This window comes from Cnephaeus nilssonii, assembly GCF_951640355.1.
Source record: "Cnephaeus nilssonii genome assembly, chromosome: 2".
In the NCBI taxonomy this organism is placed as follows: domain Eukaryota; kingdom Metazoa; phylum Chordata; class Mammalia; order Chiroptera; family Vespertilionidae; genus Cnephaeus; species Cnephaeus nilssonii.
Window position 1 is genome coordinate 4471239 of NC_137073.1, and position 12443 is coordinate 4483681.

The following is a 12443-nucleotide window of genomic DNA, read 5'->3' on the forward strand; positions in this document are numbered from 1 at the left end:
TCTCTCTCTCTCTCTCTCTCTCTCTCTCTCTCTCTCTCTCTCTCTCTCCTTCCCCTCTCTCCCTCCCTTCCACTCTCTCTAAAAATTAATGATAAAAAAGTTCACAGATGAGGATTAACAAAACAAAATAAAAAAGCTTCCCAGACAAGAAAAAGCTAAAAGAGTTTGTTACCACCAAACTTGTATTATGAGAAATTTTCAAGGGCCTGCTTTACTAACTAGCACTATTATTATTATTAGCAGTAGAAGAAGAAACAAAACAGAGGAATATAATTTCAAAAATAAAATGACAATAAATATATAGCTATCAAGGTTCACCTTAAATGTAAGTAACTTAAATGCTCAAATAAAAAGACATAGGGTGGCTGAATGGATAAGAAACAGGATCCACATGCATGCTGTCTCCATGACCCACCTCAGAACTAAAGATACATACAGACTAAAATTAAATGTATGGAAGAAGATATTTCATGAAAATGGAAATGAGGAAAAGCTGGGGTAGCAATACTTATACCTGACAAAATAGATTTTAAAAGGCTATAGTAAGAAAAAAAGAAGGATACTACATAACGATCCAACAAGAGAACATAAATTTTGTACACATTTATGCACCAGAATATAAAAAGCAAATTTTGATTAACATAAAGGGAGAGATTGACAGTGATAGTCATACTAGGGTATTTTAAGACCCATTGACATAAGTAGAACTTCCAGAAAGAAAGTCAATAAGAAAACAGTGACCTTAAATGACATATTATATCAGATTGATTCAGTTGATATCTTCAGAGAATTTCACCCTAAAGCAGCAGAATATACATCCTTTTAAAGTGCACATGGAAGATATTTTTAGGATAAACCAAATGTTAGTACACAAAACAAGTTTCAATAAATTTTGGAAGATTGAAATCACATCAGGCATATTCTCTGACCATATAGTATGAAACGAGAAATCAATCACAAGAAAAAAACTGAAAAATACACAAAGACATGGAGGCTAAATAGCATGTTACTAAACAATTAATGGGTTAGCAATAAGATCAAGGAAGAAATAAGATACCTTGCAACAAATGAAGATGGGAACACAACAACCCAAAATCTATGGGACACAGCAAAAGCAGTCCTAAGAGGGAAATTCATAGTATTACAAGCCTACCTCAAGAAACAAGAAATATCTCAAATGAGCAATATAACTTCACACCTAAATAAATTGGAAAAAGAACAATAAACAAAGTCCAAAGTGAGTAGAAGGAAGGAAATAGTAAAGATCAGAGCAGGGGTAAACAAAATAGAGTCTAAAAATACAATACAAAAGGTCAGTGGAACTTGAGCTCTTTCTTTAAAAAGATAAACAAGATCAACAAACCATTAATCACACTCCAAGGAAAAAGAGAGGATTCAAATAAATAAAATCAAAAATAAAGAAAGATATAACAATGGACATAAAAGAGATACTAAAGGGATGCACTCGGGAGCTTGCTCGGTGCACAGTTAGCGCACCCCAGGAGCCCTGGGCCAGCCAAGGGGCGGGCAATGGTGGCAGCCAGTAGCAGCAGGGGACAGGCGGCTCAGCTTTGTTTTGAATAGATGAAAGAGGCCACCTACACAGTAACCCAAATTATCAGATCTTCCTCCTCCCTATCTGCCAAAGCAAGAGGGGAGGGGCGATGGGCGTGGAGGGAGGGCAAAGGAGGAAGAGGATGAGGAAGGGGGCCAGGTGCATCCCACTTTCACAATGGGAAAGTGACATGCACTAGCACACCCAACTCTCCAGTCCTCCCCGCCTGCCTCACTCCCCCCACCCCTTCCCCTCCGTGCCTCCTCAGGAGAGCCAGCACTGCACAGAGGAACTCTCTGGAGAAGGAGGGCGAGGAGGAAGCAGCGCCAGAGCGCTCAGGGCTTGCCACCACAGCCGCCACTGCACAGGCTGCCAGGAGCGAGCCCGCTGTGTGCCAGCAGCCAGGGGAAGGAAAGCCTATTCTTGCATGAATCTTTGTGCATCGAGCTTCTGGTATAATATAAATATCCAGAAATCAGTTCCATTTTATACACCAATAATAAACTATCAGAAAGGCAAAATAAGAAAACAATCCCATTTGCAATTGCTTAAAAAACAACAACCTAGCAGTAATTTAACAAAGGATGTATAAGACCTATACTTGGAAAATTATAAGATACTTGGTAATACTTGGATTCTATTTTTTAAATATTGGGCAATAATTAAAACTATAGGAATTTATGAAGTAGAGGGACATGATCTGATTTATGTTTTGAAAAGACCACACTGGCAGCTGCGAGGAGTATGAATGGAAGGAAGTAAACAGATTGGAGGCTTTTATAAGAGCATAGGTAAATGATGGCAGCAGGGAAGGCTTGTGGTAGTGGAGAACAAATTATGCAGATTCAGAATATGTTTTGGAGTTAGAACTGAAGAAAACTTGCTGCTCAGTGGGATGTACGATTGAGGGAAAAGGAGGAAATCACAGTGGCTGTCAGTTGTGGCTTGAGCAAATTGGTGGTTAGTGGAGCAATTTATGGATACTGGAGACACTGGGGGGAGAATTTGAAATTTGTTTGGTAAGTTTGTGAAACTTTGGGGAATTAAGAGCTACAGAGACACTTAAACGTTCATCCAAGCAGAGGTTTCAAATAAGCAGTTACGGGACAATGGTGTTCAAGTCTAGGGACAAGGCAGAATGAGGACACCTAGGTAGAAAACACCACTGCCATTTGGGCTTAAAAAGAAATAGCATTTTCTTTTTGTTACACAGATGGTTTGTCTTTATTCACCATCAGTGGCATGTGTTGGAAGGAATATATACTTTAAGTCTGAATGAAATGTGCTTGAATACCAACTCTCCCATTAAATATTGTTTCTTAAGCTGTCTTCACTTCATTATAATTAAAAATTTAACTAACATTTTCTCACTAGTTTTTATAGTGACTGTTTCTGCTCCAGGTAAGCAAATATTTATATACCATGTCTCCTTGAAGACATGTTTCCTTAAATTTAAAGCTAGATGCCTGATAAACTCACCTCTCTGAGGGGTTCAAGTAAAGTTATGATTTTGAATCTTACTTACTAGGTACTTGCTTGCTAGAGTGGGAATGATGCTCTTTCCATATTTTTGCATTAAACAGAAGTGCTGCAAGTCTACACATAAGACACTTGAATTTTAGATGTCCTCTCTATATTTTCAGTTGTCCTATCTATATTTTCAGTTGTCCTATCTATATTTTATAAGAGGAGGACAAAGGCATTGACTGAAAAAGATTATAACCTTATCAACTTCAAGATGATTATTGAACCAAAGCAAGAATGGATGAGATTGCTCAAGGGGTATTTATAGATTTATTGTGAAATTCTAAAACTTTTGTTATGCTATCACATTTTTTCCCTTTTCAGTTTTTACTTCTTACATTTTGATTTTTCCGCTTCATGAGTTTATGTGGTATTGTTTCTTCTATAGATAATTCACATAAGTGCTTGTTCTTCCAAAGTGATTGGTGTAGATAAAATTAGTATTTTTGGGTTTTTCCTTCACAGGAATTCCGAGTGCAGAACACTACCAAGATAGCTATAAAAGACTTGTCTTTGAATTTATATGAGGGACAGATCACTGTTCTTCTAGGACATAATGGGGCAGGAAAATCTACTACTCTATCTATTCTCTCAGGTATGTATTTAACTCTGGTCAGAGGGTGTCCTCACGTAGACACTGTAGATTAAGCTTACACGTTTTTATGAATCCACTTGATATTAATAGTTTAGTCATTTCAGTGATACATAAAATTGTTTAGTAACACTCTGTCTTTTTAAGTTGTAAATGACTTGTGAGAGATACCAGGTGTCAGATTTTGCAAATACATCAAAGTAGCCATTATAAACGTGTGAAAAAAACAAATAACTTATATGCATATAGGCGTAACACATGGACATAGACAATAGTGCGGTGAAAGCTGGGGTGGGCAGGAGTGGGGTGGGATGGGTCAATGGGGTAAAAAAAAGGGGATATATGTAAAACTTTCAACAGTAAAGATAATTTTAAAAAAACTAAAGGAAACTGATTAAAGAAATAATGGAAAGTATGAAAAAAATCTCATTAAGTAGAAAATATAATAGAAAAATTGAAATTATTTTTATTTTATTGTTAATCCCTACTCGAGGATATTTTTTTTCATTGAGAGAGAGAGTGGAAGGGCGGGAGGGGGAGAGAGAGAAAAACATCAATGTGAGAGAGACACATTGATTGGTCGCATACTACACGCACCCTGACCAGAGCCAAGGGAAAAACCCACAACCCAAGTACATGCCCTTGACCAGGAGTTGAACCTATGATCCTTTGTTTCACAGGCCAGTGCTCTAACCACTAAGAAACGTTGGCCAGGGCTAGAAATTATTTTTAAAAACCAAGTGGAGATTTTGGAGTTTAAAAGCACAATAACCAAAGTGAAAAATATATTAAGAAGCTCATTGGCAGATTAGAATTGTCAGAGAGACAATTGTTAGTGAACTTGAAGATAGACTAATAGAGGTTATACAGTCTGAACAACAGGAAAAAAGAATTACTAAAAATTAACATAGGTAAGGGATCCAAGATGGCAGTGGAGCAGGTGGAAATTGCACTCACCTCCTCACAGCAATGAATTGGAATTACAGCTAAATTATAGAACAATCAACCTGTATATCTAACTGAATATCAGCTGAACAGAAGTCTTATAACCAAGGATTTACAGAAGAAGCCACTTTGAGACTGTAAGAAGGGCAGAGATATGAAAAGAGCTGGCCCTGCAGCCACATTTAGCTGTTGAGAATCAGGAGGTATATCTTCAGGTGACCCCTGAAGAGTGTGGGGTCTCAACCCCATGTAGAGCTCCTCAGCATAGAGCACCACAACTGGAAGAGGAGACCGCATAAAATCTGGCTGTGAAAATCAGCAAGGATTCTGTCTTTCAGGGAGAGAGAGGGGAGTCTGCTTGAAACCCAGGCAACCTTTTAAAGGCCAGTGAACTAAATATCATTTGTAGCCACTCACCCTGGGCTCTGGTAGAGGGAGTGTAGCTCAGAATGGGCTGGGGTCATACAAAGAGAAAATGGGTTGAGGCTCCAGGGAGAGAGCTGAAAGGACAGCCACCAGGGTCTTTGTTCTGAGTCCCTTTCCCACACCACCCACTGACACCATTTTCCCTGGGACAAGCACTCCTCTCCATATGACATTAGCCTGTTAGAATACAATAGTAACTCCTTTCCTATTCCCTGTTGCCCTGCCAAGCTCATGCCCTGAAGTGGAGACTTTACTAGTGGCCTCTTGAGGAGGTTTAGACAGACTTACGATGTATTAGAGACTGAGTTGTGTGGCTCTGGGGTGAGGTACATTTACTCTCTCATGTATACCTGACTAGTGTCTCCCCCCGCCCCCCCTGGGGAGGAGATCTTCTATTCTCACCCTCCCAACTCCTGGTGGCCATGTCTGGCTGAGCTCATGCCCTTCAGAGAAGTCTGATGGCTATTGCCAGCCTGGCCCTGTGATGCAGACTTTCATGGAAGACTCTCAAGGAGGTTCAAGCAAAATTGCAGCAGACTGAGTTGTGTGGCTCTAGAGCAGGGGCCATTTATCTTTTGCACACACTACTGGTGCCACTGTTTCTGTATAGAGCCCTCCCTCCATGTGGACAAATCTTGGTCTGTTAGGGCCTGATGAACTCTGCTGGCCTCACCCGGATGAATCTCTGAGACCCTGCCCCACCACAACGTTCTATGGATACCCAGCAGTTGGTGAGTAGCCTTATTGTAATCTTGGCCTCAGACCAAGCACTGGCTTCAAGTTTACATATGTATCAGTCTGATGACCACTATTCATCCCTACCTGGTGATTCACTGAGAAACTACCTCATGCAACTCATGTACCACCAGAAGCTCCTTCAGTGATGGAGCCTAACAGGTAACCAGCAGGCTGGTGCCTTGGGCCTTTTGCCAACTTTCCCCCAGGATTGGTGCTGGGAGAAGTGAGCCTTGGTGTGCATCTTGGCTACTCTCATGCATAGCCATGCACTGCAGAGGCAGCCAAAAACTATGGATCACTTTATAGTACCCAACTAATAATTGAGGGCCAGTCACAGGCAGTGCCTAATATTGAACTGCATCAGAATCATGGCCAAGATACCCCAGAACCAATACACCTGATGGTATGCTTTAGACCACATAGAGCACAACCAATGTATCTCCACAACATCACAAAAAGGAGATCTCAGCATGCACCAGATCCTGCTAGGGACAATTCTGCTTCATGCTGTTAGCCCTGGCACAGCAGCTTGTTCACCATGGTTGGGGTTGATTCTCATAGTCAACCTGCCTGAGGGTCAGCCCCACCTCACAGAAGGACCAAAAGCAATCAACAGGAGAGCTCACATAACCCACACAAGGGACACTCCTGGAGCACCTAGCTCAGGTGATCAGGAAGACTTTAATACTGAGCTCCACAAGACACCTGCTACATAAGGCTACCATGCCAACTAGGAGACATAGCAGATTTACTTGATATACACAAATGAATACAGAGAGGCAGCAAAAATAGGGAGACAAAGAAACATAACCCAAGTGAAAGGACTGGAGAAATCCCCAGAGAAAGAACTAAATGAAATGGAGGTAAACAACGGCTGATACAGAGTTCAAAGCAATGGCTATGAAGATCCTCAAGAAACTTAGAACTTAGAGAGAATTTCACCAAAGAGATAGTAATCATCAAAAAGGACATAGAGAGAAACCAAGATGGTGGCATAGGGTAAACACCTGAACTGCTGCCTCACACAACAATTTCTAAACTACAACTAAAAGACAAAATGGACATCATCCAGAACCATAGGAAGGCTGGCTGAGTGGAAATTCTACAACTAGAAGGAAAGAGAAACACACACTGAGACTCACAGGAGCTATGGAAGTGCAAAGGTGCAAAGACACGCGCATGGAAAGGGCTGGCAACTGCGTACCCAGCTGGCTTTCTCAAGCTCCCAACTGCTCTGAACTCCAGTTCCGGGTGAGACTCTGGGGACCCAGACTCATATGGGGAGAAACTGGACTGTCTGGCAGCAGGCGAAACTCAAGGGCAGCTTTCTCACAGAGGTGCTTGCAGCTATTACCTCAGGACACTGAGATCCAGGGGCCTCTTAGGGCAGGGTTGACAGGAAGCCATTGCTGTTTGCTCTGCCCTGAGACTCCGCCCCATCCAAGCTGAGAGCAGAGCTTTTGCACATGAATGGACTGGTCCTTTGAATTCTAAACTTACCTAACAAACTGCAGCTGAGTCAATGAGACCCAGAACATCCAAAAGAAAGTCCAAGGCCCCACAGCAGCTTGCATTGCTTCACAGCTGGGCCTCATCTGGTCACATCTAATACAGACTTACGATGTATTACCCAAACAAGTAATACATCTAATACAGACTTACGATGTATTACTCCGAAACCCAAACAAGAGGAATCTGCAGATCTCTCCATAGCTACTGCTGGTATTGGCCTCAGGCAGAAGTTAAATTAGCACCTCCTTGGAGATCCAAGAGCCAGTGTACCCAGGGGTCAGAGTAGGACCATCCAGATTACAAATCCTCAGATCCATAAGGGAAACACTCAGGGAGTAGACTCAGTGAGCACCAAAGCACCACTGAAGCAAGTCTTGCCTCATAAGGGTGTTTCCAGCACAGAAGTTCTCCCATCGTAGACACAGCTGATCCTCATAGCCAATTGGCCTGGAGGTCAATTCCTCCCAGTGATACCAACAACAATCAAGGCTTAACTACAACAAGACTGTGCACACAGTCCACAAAGGGGTGCACCAAGAGTGTCCACTTCAGGTAACTGGGGAGGCTGAGCCACTGGGCCCTATAGGACACCTAGCACACAAAGCCACTCTATCAGGGAAGCAGCCAAAATGTGGAGACAAAGAAACAGGTCACAAATGACAGAAATGGAGGAAAGCAAACAACTGGATATAGAGTTCAAAACCATAGTTACAAGGTTTTTCAAGAATTTTCTAGAAAAGGCTGATAAATTTAGTGAGTCCCTCGAGGATATGAAAAAGGACCAACTAGAAATTAAGCATACACTGACTGAAATAAAAAATAATATACAGGTCTCCAACAGCAGACTAGAGGATCGTAAGAATCAAGTCAAAGATTTGAAATACAAAGAAGCAAAAAACACCCGACTGGAAAAGAAAAAAGAATCCAAAAATATAAAGATAGTGTAAGGATCCTCTGGGACAACTTCAAGCGTACCAACATCCGAATTATGGGAGTGCCAGAAGAAGAGAGAAAGCAAGATACTGAAAACCTATTTGAAGAAGTAATGACTGAAAACTTCCCCCACCTGGAGAAAGAAATAGACTTACAAGTCCAGGGAGCGCAGAGAACCCCCCAAAAAAGGAATCCAAAGAGGACCACACCAAGACACTTCATTATTAAAATGCCAAGAGCAAAAGACAAAGAGAGAATATTAAAAGCAGCAAGAGAAAAAACAGTTAGTTACCTACAAGGGAGTACCCATATGACTATCAGCTGATTTCTCAACAGAAACTGCAGGCCAGAAGGGAGTGGCAAGAAATATTCAAAGTGATGAATAGCAAGAATCTACAACCAAGATTACTCTACCCAGCAAAGCTATCATTCAGAATTGAAGATCAGATAAAGAGCTTCACAGATAAGAAAAAGCTAAAGGAGTTCATCACCACCAAACCAGTATTATATGAAATGCTAAAAGGTATTCTTTAAGAAGAGGAAGAAGAAGAAAAAGGTAAAGGTAAAAATTATGATCAACAAATCTATATCTATCAACAAGTGAATCTAAAAGTCAAGTGAATAAAAAATCTGATGAACAGAATAAACTGGTGAATATAAAAGAATCAGAGGCATAGAAAGGGAGTGGACTGACAATTCTTGGGGAAAGGGGTGTCGGGGTTGTGGGAAGAGACTGAACAAAAATCGTACACCTATGGATGAGGACAGCGGTGTGGGGGGTAAGGACAGAGGGTAAGGTGGGAACTGGGTGGAGAGGAGCTATGGGGGGAAAAAGAGGAACAACTGTAATAATCTGAACAATAACGTGTTTTTTTTTTAAAAAGGACATAGAACCCTGGTTAGAGTATTAGCCCATACACCAAAGGGTCATGGGTTCAATTCCCAGCCAAGGACATGTACCTGGGTTCTGGGTTCTTTACCTGTTCCCAGTCAGGGTGCATGGAGGAGGCAACCTGTCAATGTGTCTCTCACATTGATCTCTCTCTCTCTCTTCCCCCCTCCCTTTTACTCTCTCTGAAAATCAATGGGGAAAAAAATCCTCAGGTGAGGATTAACAAAACAAAACAAAAACACAAAACAAAACAAAACAAAATGGATGTAGAAACCATAAAAAAGAACTAGTCAGAAATAAAACAATATCTGAAATAAAGAATACACTGGAGGGAATCAACAGATGATTAAGCAGAGGATCAAAACAGCAATTTAGAAGGTAGCAGGAAACTCCCAATCAGAGCAGCAAAAATTCAACAGAATTTTTAAAAAGGAGGATAGTTTAAGGGACCTCTGGGATAATGAGTAACTTCACAGAATCCTATCTAATAATTAGGGAATATGCTAATTGGCTATCACTCCATCACAAAGATGGCTGCACCCACAGCTGAGGCCAAGTTCCCTTAAGGAGCCTTAATGAATAATTAGCAGGTACCTGAGGCTACACCCTCCCCTGCCCCCATGGGGCATGACAGGGGACCTCAGGCCATGACCCCGCCCTGGCTGGGGGACCTCAGGCTGCACCTCCTGACTTGGCACCAGGCCGGGGGACCTCAGGCCATGCCCCCCACCTGGCGGGGCTTGACAGGGGACCTCAGGCCGTGCCCCCAACCTGGCAGGGCTTGACTGGGGACCTCAGGCAGTGCCCCCCTGCCCTGGCACCAGGCTGGGGGACCTCAGGCCACAACCCCCCACCCAGCGGGTCTTGATGGGGGGCCTCAAGGTGTGCTTCCCGTACTGGTGCTGAGCTAGGGGACCTCAGGCTGCTCCCCCCGCCCCAGTGCCAGGCTGGGGGACCTCAGGTCACGCCCCCCACCAGATGGGGCTTGACAAGGGACTTCAGGCCGTGCCCCCCACCCCGGCACAAGGCTGGGGGACCTCAGGCCGCAATCCCTGCCCCAGCATCAGGCCAGGGGACCTGAGGCTGCACCCCCCTGCCTGGTGGGGCTTAACAGTGGACCTCAGGCCATGCCCCCCACCCAGCAGGGCTTGATGGGGGATCTCAAGGTGCACCCCCAGTGCTGGGTTGGGGGAACTCAAGCCATGCCCCCTGCCCAGCGGGGCTTGACGGGCGACCTGAGGCTGTGGCCCCCCCCTGCCTGGTGGGGCTTGACGGGGGACCTCAGGCTATGCCCCCCATCCTGGCGCTGGGCCAGGGGACCTGAGGCTATGCCCCCTGCCTATCGGGGCTTGACAAGGGTGGGACTGGCCGGGTCTGGATCTAGCCAAATGGGGTCAGGGGGACAGCCAGGTCTGGGTATAACGTGATTTTGAGGCACATGTGGGTGGGCAGGGACTTGACTCTGGGTCCCCCTTTTAATGTGCACGAATTTCATGCACCAAGCCACTAGTGTCCACATAATAGGGGTTCCGGAGGAGAAGACAGCAATGAATTGACAAACTATTTGAAGAATTAATGACAGAACTTTTCTAACCTGGTGAATAAAAAAGGCATTCAAGTCAAGGAAGTGTAGACAAATAACTCACAAACAATATGAACTGAAAGAGGACCACACCAAGATACATCATAATAAAAATGGCTATAGTTAAAGACAAAGAACATCTTAAAAAGAGAAAGTGAAAGTCAGTTATCTACAAGGGAACTCCAGTAAGACCATCAGCTGATTTCTCAACAGAAAAATTTAAGGTCGGGGGACTAACACAAAATATTCAAAGTAAAGGAAAGCAAGGATTTAAAACAACTAATCTAGCCAGCAAGGGTATCATTTATAATTAAAGAAAAAATAAAAAGATTTTCAGACAAGAAAACCTAAAGGAGTTCATTACCACCAAGTAAGCACTGTGATAAATTTTAAAGAGACTTCTTTAAGAAGAAAAAAGAAAACAAACAAAAGGAACATAGTTATCTATACATAATAAAAGAGTAACATGCTAATTGACCATACCTTCACGACGTCCACCAACCAATCAGGAGTGAGAATGTATATTAACCTAACAAAGATGGTGGGTTAATTTGCATATGCGGGCACTGAGCAGCCGGGGCGGGGCGGGACGCTTGCATCGTTGCCATGGTGACAACGCAGGTGTTCCACACCACCCCAGCCTCTCCGGGCCTCTGGGTAGCGTGGGAAGGCGAAAGGTGGTTCCGGGCCAGAGGGGAAAGGAAGCTCTGGATTGGAGCGGAAAGGCAGTTCCTGCCAGAGTGAAGGCAGTGCCAGCAGCCAGGGGAGGGAAAGGCCCATTCTTGCATGAATCTTCATGCACCGGGCCCCTAGTAAAGAATAATATGGCAATAACCACTTTAAAGATAAATGCTCCAGTCAAAGCATACATAGCTGAAAGGATAAGAAAACAAGAATCTTATATATGCCTTCTATATGAAGCTATTTCATACAAATGGAAATAAGAAAAAGCTGGGGCAGTAATACTTATATCAGACAAAATAGACTTTAAAACAAAGGATCAATCCAAGAAGAGAATTTAACCCTTGTACATACTTATGTACCCAAATATTTAAAGCTATGCTTCATGGACATATGGAAGAGATCAACAGTAGTACAATCATAGTTGGGGATTTCAACACCCATTTAAATCAATGGATAGATATTGCAGACAGAAAATTCACAGGGAAACAGCAGTCTTAAATGACATACTATTACAGGTAGAATTAATTGATATCTTCAGAGAATTTCACCCACAAGCTGCAGAATATACATTCTTTTTAAGACACATGAAACTATATCTAGAATACCATATATTATCACACAAATCAAGTCTCAATAAATTTAAGAAGATTGAAACATTTCAAGCACTTGCCCTATCAACATAACTCTCTATCTCTCTCCCTTACTCTCTGAAATCAATAGGAATATATTAAATAAATAAATAACATGTTACTAAACAATGAGTGGGTTAACAGTGATGTCAAGGAAGAAATCAAAAGATACCTTGAGACAAATGAAAATGAAATCAAAAGAAATCAAAAGATACCTTGAGACAAATGAAAACTAGAAATCACAAGAAAAAAAACACACTGAAAACCACATGGAAGTTAAATAACATGTTATGCCCTATCTGGTTTGGCTCAGTGGATAAAGCATCAGCCTGTGGACTGAAGGGTCCAGGATTCAATTCCAGTCAAGTGCACATGCCTGGGTTGCAGGCTCAATCCCCAGTTGGGGGCATGTAGGAGGCAATCAATCAATG

At 42.7% G+C, this 12443-nt stretch overlaps 1 protein-coding gene across 1 annotated transcript in view; it reads left to right on the plus strand.

Annotated features, from left to right (window-relative positions):
• LOC307110038 (phospholipid-transporting ATPase ABCA3-like) overlaps window positions 1-12443 on the plus strand; it is a gene marked incomplete at both ends in the record, with an annotated part of 237702 nt that overhangs the window by 94078 nt on the left and 131181 nt on the right. The window contains 1 exon segment of the mRNA XM_079789076.1: window positions 3545-3674. Coding sequence (XP_079645202.1) covers window positions 3545-3674 — 130 coding nt within the window.